The following is a 19,869-nucleotide window of genomic DNA, read 5'->3' as shown; positions in this document are numbered from 1 at the left end:
CTTGCCCCATACAGATCACACCCCATGCTGTGAGCCCACACAAAGCCAACTACATGCACCCCCTTTATCATACAGAGTGCTCCTTATGCTACTGCCCCATGCCCCATAAAGATCCCCCTCCATGCACCCTATTTTCCCATACAGAGTGCTCCCTATAATGCTTCCCCTGCCCCATAGAGATCCCCCACCATGCACCCCCTTTTCCTATATAGAGCGCTCCCTATGCTGCTGCCCCTGCACCATAGAGATCCCCCTCCATGCACCCCCTTCTCCCATACAGAGCGCTCCCTATGCTACTGCCACTGTCACATAGAGATCCCCCTCCATGCACCCCCTTTTCCTATAAAGAGTGCTCCCTATGCTTCTGCCCCTGACCCATATAGATCCCCCTCCATGCACCCCCTTTCCTATAGAGAGCGCTCCCTATGGCTGCTGCCCCTGTCTCATAGAGATCCCACTGCATGCACCCCCTTTCCTATACAGCGCACCCCCTATGGCTGCTGCCCCCTGCCCCATAAAGATCCCCCTCCATGCACCCCCTTTCCTATATAGAACGCTCCCTATGGCTGCTGCCCCTGTCCCACACAGATTACACCCCATGCACCACCTTTTCCCATAGAGTGTGCTCCCTATGGCTGCCCCTGCCCCATGCAGATTACACCCCGCCGGCTACCGCCGCTATCTTTGGCTCTACAACGCTTACCTCCCGACTCCGGTGACTTCTCCTCAGCGGCACTCAGTCTGCAGAGAAGCCAGCAGCGGTGAGGTGACTCATCGCGCTGCCCGTGGCGTTATCAGTGAGCGCGTCAGGCGAGGGAGCTGATTGCAGCTCCTGACCCCGGACGTGCTGGAGCGCAAGGAGCAGGTATGGAGGATGATTTGTATTAGCGTGTAATCACAAATTAATCACGGGGCCACCAACTAACTCCCCCCCCTCTCCGCAAAGACTCCGGTGTTAGTAATGAGTCTGGGGAGGGAAATTTAAAAAAACAATTTTTTTTTTTACTCTCGACCTTGGCGCCGCCCCTTGCATCCCGCCGCCCCAGGCACCGGACCTCCGGTGCCTAATGGTAAATACAGCCCTGAGTAGATGTTTAAAGCATATTTAGGAAAATAAGGATAAAATTGATGATCACTTTAATTCATGTATATTTTGCAGTTCTTATTGAAGCTACAAGATGAATGCATTTTATATATAGTCTTGATTAAAAATGTCCAATCATTTTGGGTATTCTACTCCAGTGTAGTCCTAAAATGCCTTATCGTTAGAGACTACAAATATACACGGTGCAGTCATGTATGTAGTCATGCATCTTTCCTTTCCATCTACCAGTTGTCCTTTTATTTGTAGGATCACATAGGAAGTAACCCATTCTCTGTATCTGTGTAATTTTGCACAATTTGGAATGTTTCGGTGTAAACTTACCACCATATAACCTTATTTGAATTAACAAGCAGAACTTGGCACATCAAAAATGAATATAAGGACTTTATTGTACAGGCAATGCCCAAATAATGTAATGTTTCGACCCCTATACTTGGTATGATGCTACCACCAGGGGGAGCTGGTACTCGGGCAGGATGTTATGCAAGCCAGAAGGATGCAATAGAATGGTCGATCAAGCCAAAGGTCAGTGCCAGGAAGTAACGTAGGTACAGAGGGTTAATCGGAGCCAGAGGCAAGTGAGATCCAAGGGACAGAAAACCAGGAGGTATCATCAGGAGCCAGATGGGAGCAGAGCCGTAGTCAGATAGCAAGCCGGGGTCGGAAACTGAGAGGACAAGTAAGTATAGAGGAGGGAGAGGAGATGGGATAACAAAGCAGAGAGCGGGTTAGGGAGACAGGGTGGTAAGACAAGATGGAAAAAAGAAAATCAGGGAAGTGAGTACTAGGTAGTGGGCAGGATCAGAACAGACTCACAGAAACCAGAAGCGCAAACTGCAGAGCAGGAACTATCACAGGCGGCATACCAAACAAAACAGTTCCAAAGTAAGGCAGCGTGATCCCCGGAACGAGGCATGACAGAATAGGCTCCTCCCATCGGACCTGACTCCGGAGAATGCAGACAACTGGAAAACAAACCCATACAATGGCTCTGCACAAGCAGACTCATATACCGTGTGCAGAATTATTAGGCAAGTTGTATTTTAGTGGATTTTTTTTATTATTGATCAACAACTATGTTCTCAATCAACCCAAAAGACTCATAAATATGAAAGCTTAATATTTTTGGAAGTTGAAGTGTTTTTTTTTTTAGATGTGGCTATCTTAGGGGGATATCTATTTGTGCAGGTAACTATTACTGTAAAGAATTATTAGGCAACTTAATAAAAACCAAATATATTCCCATCTCACATTTTCACAAGGTAAACCAATATAACTGCACAAAATTTAGAAATAAACGTTTCTGACATGCAAAAACAAAACCCCCCAAAAATAGTGACCAATATAGCCGCCTTTCTTTATGATGACACTCAACAGCCTACCATCCATAGATTCTGTCAGTTGCTTGATCTGTTTACGATCAACATTGCGTGCAGCAGCCACCACAGCCTCCAGACACTGCTCCGAGAGGTGTACTGTTTTCCCTCCCTGTAGATCTCACATTTTATGAGGGACCACAGGTTCTCTATGGGGTTCAGATCAGGTGAACAAGGGGACCATGTCATTATTTTTTCATCTTTTAGACCTTTACTGGCCAGCCACGCTGTGGAGTAGTTGGATGCATGTGATGGAGCATTGTCCTGCATGAAAATCATGTTTTTCTTGAACGATACCGACTTCTTCCTGTACCACTGCTTGAAGAAGTTGTCTTCCAGAAACTATACAAAGGATAAGGCTGCACATCAAACATAGATAATGGTATAATGCCTCAAGCATATGGAAAAATATTGGAATATACAATGAAAAATGCTACTTGCTAATTTGAACATGTGAATAATGAATTGCATACTTGCCTTATTCTTTGTATAGTATGTATTTTTTGGCTTGCACTCATAATATATATATTAGTGCTCACTTCAGTTATCCTATTCAGTTTTCCAGAAACTGGCAGTAGGTCTGGGAGTTGAGCTTCACTCCATTCTCAACCGGAAAAGGTCCCACAAGTTCATCTTTGATGATCCCAACCCATATCAGTACCCCACCTCCACCTTGCTGGCGTCTGAGTCGGAGTGGAGCTCTCTGCCCTTTACTGATCCAGCCTCTGGCCCATCCATCTGGCCCATCAAGAGTCACCCTCATTTCATCAGTCCATAAAACCTTTGAAAAATCAGTCTTAAGATATTTATTGGCCCAGTCTTGACATTTTATCTTATGTTTCCTGTTCAAAGGTGGTCGTTTTTCAGCCTTCCTTACCTTGGTCATGTCCCTGAGTATGGCACACCTTGTGCTTTTTGATACTCCAGTAACATTGCAGCTCTGAAATATGGCCAAACTGGTGGCAAATGGCATCTTGGCAGCTTCACACTTGATTTTCCTCAATTCATGGGCAGTTATTTTGCGCCTTTTTTGCCCAACACGCTTCTTGCAACCCTGTTGGCTATTTGCCATGAAACGCTTGATTGTTCGGTGATCACGCTTCAAAAGTTTGGCAATTTCAAGACTGCTGCATCCCTCTGCAAGACATCTCACAATTTTGGACTTTTCAGAGCCCGTCAAATCTCTCTTCTGACCCATTTTGCCAAAGGAGAAGGGAGTTGCCTAATAATTAAGCACCCCTTATATAGGGTGTTGATGTCATTACACCGCACCCCTCCTCATTACAGAGATGCACATCACCTGATTTACTTAATTGGTAGTTGGCTCTCAAGCCTATATATCTTGGAGTAGGACAACATTTATAAAAACTATCATGTGATCATTATACTCATTTGCCTAATAATTCTGCACACAGTGTATGTGAATCGTGACACTTGGGTATTCTTCAGACACAATAGATTCTTGTGTAGGGGTATGCTCATCCCTAGATAAGAAACTATTGTGTCTGATAAAGACCCAAATATAGGGGTCAAAATGTTACTTTTTTATTGCCTGTACAATAAAGTCCTTATATTCATTTTAGGTGTGCCAAGTTCTTTTGTATCTAAGGGCGGGTTTGAACCCTTCTTGATCACCCATTTTTCCAAATGCGCCACTTATTTGAAGTAACACTCTGAACAAAATGTAATAACTGATCAAATTGAACCATTTGGGAAATATCACAAACCAGAGCCTTTATTTGATGCCATATTTTTTCTCAAGTCTGTTTTGCAGGAGACACTGTAGCAAAAACTATTTGAGCACCATTGATATTACAGCCACTGCCGGACATCACTGAGCTAGCAGCACCAGCAGTTGTCATAACCAGTGCCTCCCTAGGAAATATCAGCCAAAGTTGCAAAGCGTTAAGCAAGATGGGGCATAATGATATGACAGGTGACATTACACAGCTGGTATCAACCCCATATATTACCTGGTTTGCCACTGCCCCAGGGCATCTGGATGAGCTGGGAAAAAGCACTAGGATTGGTGCATCTAATGTATGCGCCACTTCTTGAGCAGCTGAGGACTGCTATTTTTAGGCTGGGGAGGGTCCAAAAATGCAGACCTCCCTAGTTTAAGAATACCAGACCACAGCTGTCCGCTTTATTTTGGCTGGTGATCCAATTTGGAGGGGACCCTACATTTTTTGTTTTAAATTATTTATTTAATTTAAAATAACAGCATGGTATGCCCTCTGTTTTGGATTACCAGCCAAGGTGAAGCTGCCAGCTGTGGTTTGCAGGCTGCAGCCGTCTGCTTTACCCTAGCTGGCTACAAAAGATAGGGGGGACCCCACATCGTTTTTTTTTAATGATTTATTTTTTGGTTAAATAAAAGGCTAAGAACGCTTTAGTGCCACATGAAAGGAACTAAAGGGTGCAAGATTACAAAATGCTGGGGAGTGGGACATTATTTGTGTCTTTCTCATCTATGATCTATCTACTTATCTATCTATCTATCTATCGCTCTATCTATCTATATCTATACATCTATTTATCTATCTAGCTGCTTCCGTTTTTTGCAGTCCACAAAAAAACCAGAAGGCACGCGGATATCACACGGATAACACACGGCTAGAGTTGAGCGGATCGGTCATAATCCAGGTCCGGCGGATCCGGATCGGGTTGCCGACGAAGTCCGGATCCGATTCGGATCCGCGGCCATACAAATCAATGGGGAACGGGATCCGGGACGAGGGGGGAGAGAGAGAGAGAAATAGAGAGAGAGAGATGCTTTAGCAATGCCGTTGCATGTGACACCTATGAGCGATTTTGCATCGTCGCAAAAACGTGCAAAATCGCTCATCGGTGACATGGGGGTCCATTCTCGAATATCGCTGCTGCTGCTGCAGTAACGATGTAGTTCGTCGTTCCTGCGGCAGCACACATCGCTATGTGTGACACTGCAGGAACGAGGAACCTCTTCTTACCTGCGTCCCGCCCACAATGCGGAAGGAAGGAGGTGGGCGGGATGTTCGTCCCACTCATCTCCGCCCCTCCTTTTCTATTGGGCGGCGGTTCAGTGACGCTGCTGTGACGTCGCTGTGACGCTGAACGAACCGCCCCCTTAGAAAGGAGGCGGTTCGCCGGTCACAGCGACGTCGCAGGGCAGGTAAGTAGTGTGACGGGTCCGCGCGATGTTGTGCGCCACGGGCAGCGATTTGCCCATGTCGCACAACCAATGGGGGCGGGTACCCACACTAGCAATATTGGTCACGATATCGCAGCGTGTAAAGCGGCCTTTAGTCTGTCAGCATGATAAAAATCTTGAATTTGCTAAACTCCACTGCTATGAAGTACTGGACCCTAATGGATCTATAAATTTCTATGTTACACAGTTTTTCTTACTATCATCACATCATCACATCCACATGTAACACAAATGGTCAATCAGGATATGAAAGAAAAGGTAAGAACAAAAGCTTACATACATAAACGAGTACATACATAAAAGCTTATATACATAAACGAGTACAACTTAAAAAAGCTTATATACATAAAAGCTTATATACATAAAAGCTTACATACATAAAAGCTTATACACATAAAAGATTACATACATAAAAGTTGACATACATAAAAGCTTATATACATAAAAAAGTACATACATAAAAGAGTACATACATAAAAGCTTATATACATAAAAGATTACATGAATAAACATTTTCATACATAAAAGCTTATATACATAAAAGCTCACATACATAAGAGTACATACATAAAAGATTACATATATAAAAGCTTACATACATAAAAGAGTACATACATAAAAAAAAGCTTATACACAAAAAATTACATGCATAAAAGATTACATGCATAAAAGAGTACGTACATAAAAGCTTATATACACAAAAGATTACATACATAAAAGAGTACATACATAAAAGCTTATACACATAAAAGATTACATACATAAAAGTTGACATACATAAAAGCTTATATACATAAAGTACATACATGAAAGAGTACATACATAAAAGCTTATATACATAAAAGCTTACATACATAAACAGGTACATACATAAAAGCTTATATACATAAAAGTTCACATACATAAAAGAGTACATACATAAAAGAATGCACAGCCCCGGGTTGAAATTATCATACGCCCATCCTTTAAATGTCACTGCCCACGTGGTTTAAAACAGCCGGAATGAGTACTGTTTGAGCCGCAATATGCGGTTCAAACACAGGAAGTAAAGCAGTGTTCCTGGTACATCTAAATACATAAAGTGTCATCTTCTACGTACGTTTATAGTATGCTCATAGGCTTTAAACAAGTTCCAGTTAGAATTAATCACACGCCCACCGGCTGTACGTCACTATTCCCTATACTATTTAAACCCCGCTTTTGATTCAGTTCAGTACACGTTCCCTGATGAAGAGGTGAAACGCGCGTCGGACGTTTTGGGGGTCGCACAGGCAGACATATACTATTGGTCAGTATCGCATGCTAATGCAGTGTTAGAATTAATGTTTATTTATGGTTATGAAACCTATATACCGATATTGAGGGTTGCAGTGCACATTTGCAGACAGGGATTACTGTTCTGTATTACATGTTAAAGCAGTGTTAGAACTAAAGTTTACTGCTGTCTGCTGTGTAAACAATTATTCCGCTGTGGGTTCAATATACATATGTGTTCATTGCAGATACTCTTCTTGGAGAAATTCACTTTGTTGGCAATGTCAATGCATGTGTATATATATATATATATATATATATATATATATATATATACCTAAAAACATAAACGCTTTTTTCTATACTGCATTTACTGATGAGGTTATTTAAACCGCATGTGATTGTGTGATCTGAGTTCTGTCGCAGGTGCGACTCCAATTACTGTGAACTTCTTGCTTGAATTTTAATGATGTTTTATGAATTTTTGGCAAATAAAATAAACTATTTTAATATAAAATTGGAGTAGTACCACTAATTTCGCTGAGTTTCATACATAAAAGATTACATATATAAAAGCTTATATATATAAAAGAGTACATACATGAAAGCTTATATACATAAAAGATTACATACATAAGAGTACATACATAAAAGCTTATACACATAAAAGATTAAATACATAAAAGAGTACATACATAAAAGCTTATACACATAAAAGCTTATATACATAAAAGATTACATACATAAACGTTTACATACATAAAAGCTTATATACATAAGAGTACATACATAAAGCTTACATACGTAAAAAGATTACATACATAAAAGTTTATACACATAAAAGAGTACATACATAAAAGCTTATACACATAAAAGCTTATATACATAAAAGTTTACATACATAAACGTTTACATACATAAAAGCTTATATACATAAGAGTACATACATAAAGCTTACATACGTAAAAAGATTACATACATAAAAGTTTATACACATAAAAGATTACATACATAAAAGAGTATGCACATAAAAGATTACATACACAAAAGCTTATATACATAAAAGATTACATACATAAAAGCTTATATACATAAGAGAACATACATAAAGCTTACATACGTAAAAAGATTACATACATAAAAGTTTATACACATAAAAGATTACATACATAAAAGTTTATACAGATAAAAGATTACATACATAAAAGTTTATACACATAAAAGATTACATACACAAAAGCTTATATACATAAAAGATTACATACATAAAAGTTTACATGAAAAAAACAGTACGTACATAAAAGTTTACAAGCATAAAAGCTTACATACGTAAAAAAGATTACGTAAAAGCTTATATACAGAAGAGTACATAAATAAGAGTACATAGATAAAAATTTACATACATAAAAGCTTACATACATAAGAGCACATGCATATAAGGTTACACACATAAAAGCTTCATACCTATTGTATGGATCACACTCCAGAATAGCCCTGCAACTTTTAAAAGAAGAAGCTACAAAACTTTCATTAGAGATGTACTTGGCAAACTAGCCAGGGGGAGTAAAGTCGCTTGGGTTATATTTGGATGGGGATGCTGTATTTTTTTCTAAAATATTATGTGATTTTAAAAATAATCAACTCCTGTTGTTGAAGCATTGAAAAATAATGCTGGCCTAAAATCCTCCTACGGTAGAAAGGTAATCTTGGATATTCATCACCTTGCAGAAGACGTTTGGTCAGCAAATATTTCACAGTTTTGCTCCTGGCATATTAATGTGCCACCTCTGTAATAGCAATGAGCAAGAAGGAGCTTTGTATCCATAAGAATTACAGCTGTGTCAGGATGGCCGTATATCTTTATCTTATGTTTAAAAAGAGAAAAGCAAATATTTTCTAACCTGCTGGGACCTCAGTATGAAGGCTCAGAAATAATGGACTGTAAAGCCAAAAAGTGCTGTGATTAGACTCGAAAGACACAACAAATCTGAGGTTTTATTCTTGACATTTATGGAAGATAAAGTCATTTTAAGTTGTCCTTCTGTGCAAAATAATGGTGTTTTGTTTTGTTTTCCCATGTGCTTACTTTTTTGGTCCTCTGAACAATTTATAATTTCATGTACCATCACACCCTTACTATTTTGCTCATACAAATCAAGGGTTTGCTTCGTGAACCCCAAGATTGCAGGGGGATTGATTAGCTATTAGTGATGGGCGTACCCGGACTGTATAAATCCAGATCCGCTCGAGTTCAAAAGAAACCGAGCACCGACCCTGGACCCAGAATGCTCAGGGAACTCTGGGTAATCATCCGGGTCCGGATGCATGGGGGAAGCAGTGCATATGTGTGACGCCCTGGAAAAATCAGGTAGTCACAGATGACTGTACCCCCCCACCAAGGGTACAGGAATCGCCTTCTCCTTCGGAATTAACACCGCACATCCCGCTGGAACACCAGCCACAAATCCTAGTCACCCCCCCATGACAGCCAGGACACATCAGTGGGCGGGACCAGGCGGATGGGAACGCCCACCTAGGGGCCTTGAGGTGACAAGGGGTGGGAACCAGAGAGTGAGAAGTGGAAGTTGAAGTGAAGTGAAGGAGAGTGCAGTCTGAGTCAGAGTAGAGGGTTGGAGGAGCAGTCGGTGACAGGAGCTGAAGTGCGGTGTGGTCAGGGTTGGAGCCCTTGGACCACAGGAGACCCGACTAGGTGGCAGACGGCTTTGTAGAGCCATGGAAACTCGGTCGAGGGAGCCCTGAAGTGGACCAGGGCAGGGTTGTAGCCCGCCGGTACCGACAACGGGAATCTGGGCCGGAGGCTGTGCACGGGGGGGTACCAGGACTCTAGGACGAGGCAAGCTTCAAGCCCCTTGTTAATTGACCAGTGGAACAAGGTACCAGGCCTTGTTCCTGAAGAGAGCAGCCCAGATAGAGCAGACCGGAAGCCCAACGCGGGGCACAGGGTGTCCGCCAAGAACCCATTGAAGTCCCACGGGTCAGCGTCTGTGGGCAACGGCTCCCTCTGTGTCCAAAGCTGCAGGTGAGCGGATTTCTCCCGTTCCAAGTGGGTTAATCCACACACCATAAGACACAAGTGCAGGAGGAAGGGCCCCTACATTGCTAACCCATGTGCGGGACTAGCACACCCCTCCAGAGGCAACCGGCATCCGGCCTTGGTTTACAGTACAGACTCTGTGTGGATTATTCGTAATCATGAGTACACCGGTGTCACCCGGTCCAACCTGTCAACTATGCCCCAGCCCTGCGCCTTACCCCACAACTGGGCCCCGGGACTACACTTCCCCTACCCGTGGAGGGGATCCCACCTTGCGGCCCCGCTCCATCAGCTCCGGGCACCCACGTACAAGGCAGCGGCGGTCCCACCATCCCATCACCACAACCCACAGGTGGCGTCACAGACAATCTCCCCTGTAAATACCTCCCTCTTGCACTGTGTGCAAGGACGGGCGGTTGCACGAGCCCCGGATCTGGCCACCACTCGAGCCCAGCACATGATCCCGGATCCGAGCACCCCTCGAGCAGCCCCGGTTGCCGCAGCGGAAGCGGCACTCGTCCGCGACATATGCATCAGGCCTAATGAGCGGCCCCTGAAGTAGCGTAGAGCCGAACGGGAGACTTGGTACAGTCATATGAAAAAGTTTGGGCACCCCTATTAATGTTAGCCTTTTTTCTTTATAACAATTTGGGTTTTTGCAACAGCTATTTCAGTTTCATATATCTAATAACTGATGGACTGAGTAATATTTCTGGATTGAAATGAGGTTTATTGTACTAACAGAAAATGTGCAATCCGCATTTAAACAAAATTTGACCGGTGCAAAAGTATGGGCACCCTTATCAATTTCTTGATTTGAACACTCCTAACTACTTGTTACTGACTTACTAAAGCACTAAATTGGTTTTGTAACCTCATTGAGCTTTGAACTTCATAGGCAGGTGTATCCAATCATGAGAAAAGGTATTGAAGGTGGCCACTTGCAAGTAGTTCTCCTATTTGAATCTCCTATGAAGAGTGGCATCATGGGCTCCTCAAAACAACTCTCAAATGATCTGAAAACAAAGATTATTCAACATAGTTGTTCAGGGGAAGGATACAAAAAGTTGTCTCAGAGATTTAAACTGTCAGTTTCCACTTTGAGGAACATAGTAAGGAAATGGAAGAACACAGGTACAGTTCTTGTTAAGGCCAGAAGTGGCAGGTAAAGAAAAATATCAGAAAGGCAGAGAAGAATGGTGAGAACAGTCAAGGACAATCCACAGACCACCTCCAAAGGCCTGCAGCTTCATCTTGCTGCAGATGGTGTCAATGTGCATCGGTCAACAATACAGCGCACATTGCACAAGGAGAAGCTGTATGGGAGAGTGATGTGAAAGAAGCCGTTTCTGCAAGCACGCCACAAGCAGAGTCGCCTGAGGTATGCAAAAGCACATTTGAACAAGCCAGTTACATTTTGGAAGAAGGTCCTGTGGACTGATGAAACAAAGATTGAGTTGTTTGGTCATACAAAAAGGCGTTATGCATGGAGGCAAAAAAACACGTCATTCCAAGAAAAGCACTTGCTACCCACCGTAAAATTTGGTGGAGGTTCCATCATGCTTTGGAGCTGTGTGGCCAATGCCGGCACCGGGAATCTTGTTAAAGTTGAGGGTCGCATGGATTCAACTCAGTATCAGCAGATTCTTGACAATAATGTGCAAGAATCAGTGACGAAGAAGTTACGCAGGGGATGGATGTGACGGGAGTGTACAACAGAGCAAAGGATGGACGAGGCCAAGGGACGATCCAACAGGTTTATTCACAAGAACACTGGAACAGCACACGATAAGTCCACGTAAAACAGATTCGGGGGCCCTTCCCGACAATCCTCGGACCGGATAACAAAGCAATCGTCCTTACAGTAGTCCAAAGAGTTCCACACAATCCCACGGGCCGCCACACAGGCCTAGCTCCGTCCGTGTCCACAGCCACCGAGGCTGGGGCTCCTGCTCTCTTCAAGTTTCAGCTCACTCTGAAGTTACAAAAAGGGAAATGCATTGTCTGTGCTCCTTGACCAGCCCACCATGTTTGTTCAGGGGGTAGGGGTCACACATCCTATCATCAATGGTTTGGTCCATCACAGGGCTCCAATATGTCTGCCAGCCACAGTAGATGAAGGGATCCTTTGCTGTAAAGAACAATGACTATTCCTTCACTGGCCAATGCAATTACAGATTAGATACACAACTCTGGAAAGAAGAGGACAGGCTATTTACATAATCACATTAGATGCCAAGACTACAATTGTATGAGAGAGACACATTGAGACCAGTAGCTCCCCCAAGAAAATACATGAATTACAACTAATACAACCAGGGAAATATACATATCATGACATAGTATCACAGCATATACAGTGAGAGGGTAAATTACATCTTCACAATGGATATTTCAGCAAGAGAATGATCCAAAACACCGCTCCAAATCTACTCAGGCATTCATGCAGAGGAACAATTACAATGTTCTGGAATGGCCATCCCAGTCCCCAGACCTGAATATCAGTGAAAATCTGTTGGATGATTTGAAGCGTGCTGTCCATGCTCGGCGACCATCAAACTTAACTGAACTGGAATTGTTTTGTAAACAGGAATGGTCAAATATACCTTCATCCAGGATCCAGGAACTCATTAAAAGCTACAGAAAGCGACTAGAGGTTGTTATTTTTGCAAAAGGAGGATCTACAAAATATTAATGTCACTTTTATGTTGAGGTGCCCATACTTTTGCACCGGTCAAATTTTGTTTAAATGCGGATTGCACATTTTCTGTTAGTACAATAAACCTCATTTCAATCCAGAAATATTAGTCAGTCCATCAGTTATTAGATATATGAAACTGAAATAGCTGTGGCAAAAACCCAAATTGTTATAAAGAAAAAAGGTTAACATTAATAGGGGTGCTCAAACTTTTTCATATGACTGTAAGTATAATGTGTTTGCTCCAATCCCCCTATCCCTTCAACCACCAATTTAAAGTGCCAGATATTGGTCCCCTTGAACTTATATGGGGACCAGCGTCCGACTAGATTTTCGGGATCAATTCCGGGCCCGAGCCATTTTTTCTTGAAACCCGGTTGGACCCACCGCTCCTTAGTATCTGCGAGTCTGCCCATTAACTATCCAATGCATCTAGGGATGTTCTGACTCTCCCCAATGACATATGTTAGAAACAATTGAAAGTTACAAAACTGAGACAGTGTTCGCAGAGTGTTTATAATCCAAAGAGGTAAAATTACAAGCTCACCTTGGGTAAGGGGGTGACCTAGATCACTGGACATTGGTCATTAGCCTTCCAAACAATCTGACACAATCTATCTTTGTTTAAGGAGCATCCAAACTGGAGATTGCTGCTAAGCCCAGTTTCATAAAGATATGAAAAAGAAAATATCCAGCTCCCCCAAGAAAGAATAAAATTAAAGTGCCATAAAATATGGATAAATTTAAGTGTGACTGAAGCCCGGCATGCAGATTAGATGGCTGTCAGTCGAATAATGTTTTGGTTGATTGTTTGGACAACAGCCATCTTGGCCATCTCTCCCAAACACAGGAGCGATCTATAGCAAAACTGCAGATATACATCTCTTGTCTCGGCTTATGTCTGGGAGAACAAAACAATGGGCAATCTGAAATCGAACATACCTGATCAACATCTCTCCTGACCATCAGTTGATCGTTGGCTCCATACACATTAGTCAACCAAACCCGTTGATATCATTAGTCTTATGTGTATGGGGGGCATTACAGTAGTCCACTGTGGTAGATACACATCCACTTACACCCCTACATTGAACGCTCAACATCCTTCTTAGCGTCAAATACAGTAGTTTTGACCATGAAGATGTTTGTCCAATTATGAATCTTTGGTGCTCCACCAGAAATCCTCCAAATTATAGATGATCAAATCTGCCAAGATTCAAATTCCCCCAATTATGCAGCTTCTTCAGATAACTTGAACCTTCCATATTTTGCTCTGGGGTCTCTCTAGACCTCAGATCAGAAAAAGTGTTGGATGTAAAAAATAAAAATTGAAAATAAATACTTTCATCATCACTCATCTGTCTTACCATCCCCGCAGCCCACTATCGGTCCTCTGTGCCTTTTTTTTCTCCCTTACCCCTCTTTTGCCATGGTTCCAGGTTTGACTAGGTATTTGACATCACTGTGTTGTTGCTCAGCAGTGACTCGTTGATTTGCGACAAATTCATCATAAGATTTGTTGGTGGTTTTTATTTTATTTTGGGGCCCTATTCATTATTGAATTTGTTCAATTTTATGTGCTTGTCTAGGTATTTTTTAAGTTCTTCATTGTGGGCGTAGATTGGGATTTCCAGATGTTTTCATCTGATTCATCAATTGTACATTTTTAAAAAGTCACAACATTTCTGCTCAAATACACTACAGCTTCCCCCTGGAGTAATGTTATATATGTCCGCTAATTTTTGTACAAATTTTGCAATGTTGTAGCTCAATGTGCCACTTTTTTGTAAAAAAAAGGATGAAGACAAAAAGTACATTTTTTATTTTGCGCAAAGTTCGTGAACCTCGTGTGCCATTTTGACAAACTTAGATAAAAACTGTGGGGAAACAGAGTGCACCTGACCATAGGGTGATACCTTTATAAAACGATGTATTAGATCCAGGTAATATGCTCACTCTGAGCAAATTGTGTAAGCCCAACTCCTGTGAAAGCTCAATGACATCTGCAGTTGCCCCGTGGGTGGAGGATAAACTCCACCAAGATGTTTGAAGGAAAAGACAATATATGGTTTTGGCCGCTAACGGAAATGAAGATCCTTGATCCAATAAGAAGGCTTTCTTATTCCACAATACATTTCTTCACTGGACTGGCGTCTTTTTCAAATGTAAGAACTGCACGATTGGAACAATTGACTTTCACACTTCAAAAAAGACTCCAGTCTGGCTTGGAAACGCATTCATTTTCTGATTTTTACACAAATGTGGCTCTTCCAGACAGTGGCATAACTAGAGTTTGATGGGCCCCTGTTCAAAGTTTGGATCTGGGCCCCCCCAGCCGTACACCTATACTCGGCGTACGGGATAATGACGCCGACACTCGAGGTACAGGGTAAATATGTTGACACTCGGGGTACAGGATAGTGTCGCTGACAATTGGCTCTTTCCCTCAGCACCCATGCTTTCAATGATCTGAAATCCCTCTTTCTATCAGCACACAGCTTTCCTATGTTCTGATATTTATCTTGTCCTCAACGTGCACCTTCCCCATGCTCTGCTATACATCTTTCCCGCAGCACCCAGCTTTCCCATGCTCTGATATACATCTTTCCCTCAGCACCCAGCTTTCTATGATATCAGAGTATGGGAAAGCTGGGTACTGAGACAGAGATGTATAGCAGAGCATGGGAAAGCTGGATGCCGAGAGAAAGAGTCTCTTTCATTCAGCACAAAATGTTCCCATCCCATGCTTTATCTTTGTCCCCCCTCATATATAGATCTCTAAATACTATAATTACCACTCCTCCATAGGCCTCTGGCCCTTGTGTACTCACTAATTAAAAAATAAATAAACAAGTCCTCACCTCTCCTCGTTCCCCCACTGCTCAGGTCAGAGCGTTTTTTTTCCCGTCCTGCACTCTGCAGTCTCAGCACAGCAGTGGCGTAGTAGTGACGTCACCGTGCTCTGCTGACGTCGAACACAGGCTCCGCTCCATCCTTCCTCATTGCTGTGTGCAATGATAGGTGTGGGCCTGCGGTTCCAGTGCCGCCACTGGCACTGGGTTCCCCTGACTCAAGGGCCCCATAGTGGTCGCGTGATCTGCTACTGAACAACGCAGGTCCTCTCTCAAAGAGAGTTTATTTATCTGCAGTGTGGGCGCCGAACCTCTAACCCTGCCGGGCCCGGTCGCAATGGTGATCTCTGCGAACGTGGTCGTTACGCCCCTTCTTCCAGATGTTCTAGACTGATTCACAAATGCGACTTTTTAAAAAGAAGCAGTTTTATTGTACAAACATTCTCCAGTGCACCCTTTGGAGTTATTTTTTTGTATGACGGGAATTTTTGCTCAAATTTTGTGACATTTTTGAGAGCGTCAAGATTTTATTCTAAAATGGCACAAAAATAAAGATTTTTTATTTTTTTTTACTATGTGGAAAATTGATGAACCACATGTGTGACGCCCTGGACTAGCCAGGTAGTCACATACATACCACTGCAGCCGGCTGCGGGACCCGTCCATCCGGCCGTTTTGGTTTACCAGAGACTCTGTCAGTGATTGTCTGAGTGAGTAGACCAGTGCCGTCCGGCACTGCGCTGCGCTGCCCCTGCAACCCTGCACCCCAGCCATCCAGCCTCCCCGTTACATCACCGGGCCCCGAGAACACAAACCCCCCCTACCCACAGAGGGGACAACATCTCAGCTGCACCCTACCATCTCTCCCGGGAACCCCGTTACCAGCAGCGGTGGTGCCATCATCACCACGTCCCGTGGGTGGCGTCACGAACAATCTCCCTAAACATACCACCCCTTTTCACTCACGGGCGAGGAGCGCTGCTCGAGTCCCCGGGTCCGGCCCACCGCTCGAGCCACCGAGCAGCAGCAGCAGAAGCCCCGGACCCGAGCGTGGCGAGCGCGTTCCCCACCGCCCGTGACACATGTGCCAATTTGAAGAATTATGCGTAAAAATCCAAAACTAATACAATATGTAAAAAAGTGACTTAAAAAAATTGCAACTGATCAATTGGGGCCTAATTCTTCTTGTTAGTACTACTTGTTAGTACTATCTGCTCTTTGCGAAGAGTAATAAGAAATGGTAGAATTCTTTAAGCTTTCTTAATAAATCTCTACATGCGGCTTTTACTCATTGCAGATTGTATCTGCTTCTTGTAACCTCAAATATATAACTAATGCTGCAATGGTTGTTTACCCTTCTCCTGTTTGATTGATTTCACAGACCCATTTGTGAAAGTCTACCTACTGCAAGATGGAAGAAAGATCAGCAAGAAAAAGACGGCCGTGAAAAGAGATGATAGAAATCCGGTGTTTAATGAAGCCATGATATTCTCCGTACCAGCCATAGTCCTGCAGGTGAGTCACGGCAAATGTGCCTAAATGGATTCATATATATTGATCCCGAGGGAAATTGAATAAAGTTTAGCATATTGTATCGGAATCTGTGAAAAGTTAGTTGGGAGGGATATGTACTGTAGTAGCAGACATGGCCGTGAATACATTATTAAAGACAATTTATGTCACGGTGGTCTCTCTACATATAGAGACCTGTGACAGGTTCAGGGTCTGAGTCTCATTCTGTTGGGAGACTTAATATTTAACGTATGTTTCTTCCCTTTGGTGCTGAAAGAGTTAATGTCAGTTTTGTTGCCAGCAGCTTTCCTGCAACTTCTGTCTCCTGGCCTCAGGTGCGTCCGGTTGGTCACATCTCCCAGTAGAGGTCGCCAGTTATTCTGAATCCATTCTGTAGCTAGGCCTCGAGGTGGAAAGAGTTGCTGGGTTCCTTGTTGCAGTGAAGCGGTGTAGGCTGCAGTCCTGGTGTCTGACTGCAGCCGTGAAGCTGGGCTTTATCGGTTGTTGTTTCCCCTGTCTGTTGTACCGTCCGTTCTTGTTGTGTAAGTGCAGCGGTGGGACTAGCGATCCTCACCTGCCAGCTCACCAGCTAGGGTTATTACAGGGTCTCTCAGGGCTTCAGGTAGAGCTTGAGCAGCTGCAGGTGAATGCAGGAGGTGTCCCATTATCCCTATCACTAGCACCAGGGCCCACCGTTGTTTAAATTTTCCTGGTGTACCACTTGAATTTTGTTGTGGTGAAACCCCTGTTTGTTGTGTGTCTTGCCTCATGCCAGACCTTCCCCAAGTCCGTCCAGGACAATTTAAGACTTAAATTCCATTCCTGTCCACATATTAAATTTGGCTTCCAAATATTGATAGCTCCACTTTCAAATACCAGTGAATCCGAAATTTGAGAAAATTCTTTAATAATACAAAACATGTATGACAGGAGTTGGGAAAATCGATTCATGGAATTCTGTTTCATTGGTCCGGTCAGTAATCTGTGGCTACTGGAACGGAAGCCTGTGAATCTCCTTACCTCTCGGCATCCATCTATCTTTACTAATCAGTATTAAGCAGGAGCACCATACAGGAGCAATATTTGGTAACCTTTGAGCCTTTGTAAAACCTTTTAAAAACATAATTTTGGCACAATTCGTGACTTTTCTACAATGTTGCAACTCTTGGCGTTCTCACACCATTTTTGCCCAGCCTCAACAAATCTGGGGTGTGGCAAGCACCAGTCTTAAAAATGATTTGCTTACTATGACACAAATGACATACAGAGGTGTATGTGCCACTTGCCTGATTCTCCTGATTCATGAAGATGTGTATGCTTCATCATGAATAATGAGTGTCTGTCTCCAACATGCCTACTGAACAACCTCAGTCTTAATAAATTGGACCCTAAATGCCCAGCCCTCTCGTCAATTATTGGTGTCTGATCCCACATATGTTACTTTGTAAAAATGAGCAAAAATTCCCAGAGACACTTCAAAAATCTCGTAGAAATTCTTCCCAAATGATCTGCAAAGGGATCAACTCCATAATAATGTGTATGGATTAGAATGGGAGGTCATAAAAGCTCCGTTAGATGTAATGTGGAGGAGGCACCTTGCTTATGTTCCTATAGTGTATGATGTAAAATGGCAAATGGTGATGTACCATGGAAAAACTATAAGGTTGTCGGCAGCTGGGAGCTGGTATTCTCAGGCTGGGGAGGCCCATGGTAATTGAGCCCCCCCACCTAAAAACAGCAGCCTGAGGCTTCCCAAGTTTATTGCCTCCATTAGATTCGACAATCCTAGAACTTCAGTGTGAATAGAAGCCCAGTCTGTGAATTTGTCATGGTGGCATTAGCAGTTTTCTCAGATATTGGATATACAAATGGATTGAAGTGTCTTGAAAGGAGCCATCTGGAGAATTTTATTTACTTGTGGGTTTTCTTCTTTTTTTTGGGTGGAAATCCATTCTAACTTCTTGCATTATTTCAAGTCAGACTACTGATTTTTTTTTCTCTGATAAAGTGTTAATAGTGGAAGGAAGACTTTTATAGAGTATTGAAAAATGACCTTGTGTGCACGGCTGCAGGGTTCTGAATGCTAAATAGGATTTTGAGTGGTTGGAGCAGAAAACAGAAATTCTCTGAGACATTTTTTCTTCTCTATGATTAAGAAACAGAACTTTATTATCCATGATTTAACCTTTCTGAGGTGAGGGACACACTGCAATTACGATCACTATTGGACATACATGTCTGATAGTGGCTATATTCAGGATGGATGCCTTGGTATCTGTCCACCACAGGAACTCATTGTAAAAAAAAAAAGACTATGCACAATATACATGATTTTTGCGAGGACCCAGCATATAGAATAGAACAGTCTATACTGTACTTTTCTGTAAAGTCACAGAAACTTTATGTAGACAACTATCAAGCAGATGGAGGGGGCCTATAAAAATGTTAAAATACAATAGGTACAGAAAGTATTCAGACCCTTTAAATTTTTCACTATTTGTTTCATTGCAGCCATTTGGTAAATTCAAAAAAGTTCATTTTTTTTCTCAGTAATGTACACTGTGCACCCCATCTGGACAGGAAAAAAAACAGAAATGTAGAAATTTTTGCAAATTTATTAAACAAAAAAACCTGAAATATCACATGGTCATAAGTATTCAGACCCTTTGCTCAGACACTCATATTTAAGGGAAAATATGGCACTGCATTACTGCAAAAGAGAGATATTTAGTTTATGTATTGGCCAATGCATGTAAGCCCGGAAACCAACGGCGAGGTACAGTATATCTCTGTAATAAGGGAACCTAACTTAACTTAAATCTAG

General features: G+C 42.6%; 1 protein-coding gene across 1 annotated transcript in view; it reads left to right on the top strand.

Annotated features, from left to right (window-relative positions):
• SYT12 (synaptotagmin 12) overlaps positions 1-19,869 on the top strand; it is a 191,940-nt gene that overhangs the window by 160,042 nt on the left and 12,029 nt on the right. Inside the window, exon 7 of the mRNA XM_075325337.1 lies at positions 16,915-17,048. Within this exon, the coding sequence (XP_075181452.1) occupies positions 16,915-17,048 (134 nt within the window). The remainder of the gene's footprint in view (positions 1-16,914; positions 17,049-19,869) is intronic.

The sequence above is a fragment of the Anomaloglossus baeobatrachus genome, chromosome 10 (genome assembly GCF_048569485.1).
Source record: "Anomaloglossus baeobatrachus isolate aAnoBae1 chromosome 10, aAnoBae1.hap1, whole genome shotgun sequence".
Classification (NCBI taxonomy): Eukaryota; Metazoa; Chordata; class Amphibia; order Anura; family Aromobatidae; genus Anomaloglossus; species Anomaloglossus baeobatrachus.
The sequence above is the reverse complement of the archived record's forward strand: the minus strand, read 5'-3'. Positions and strand labels throughout refer to the sequence as shown.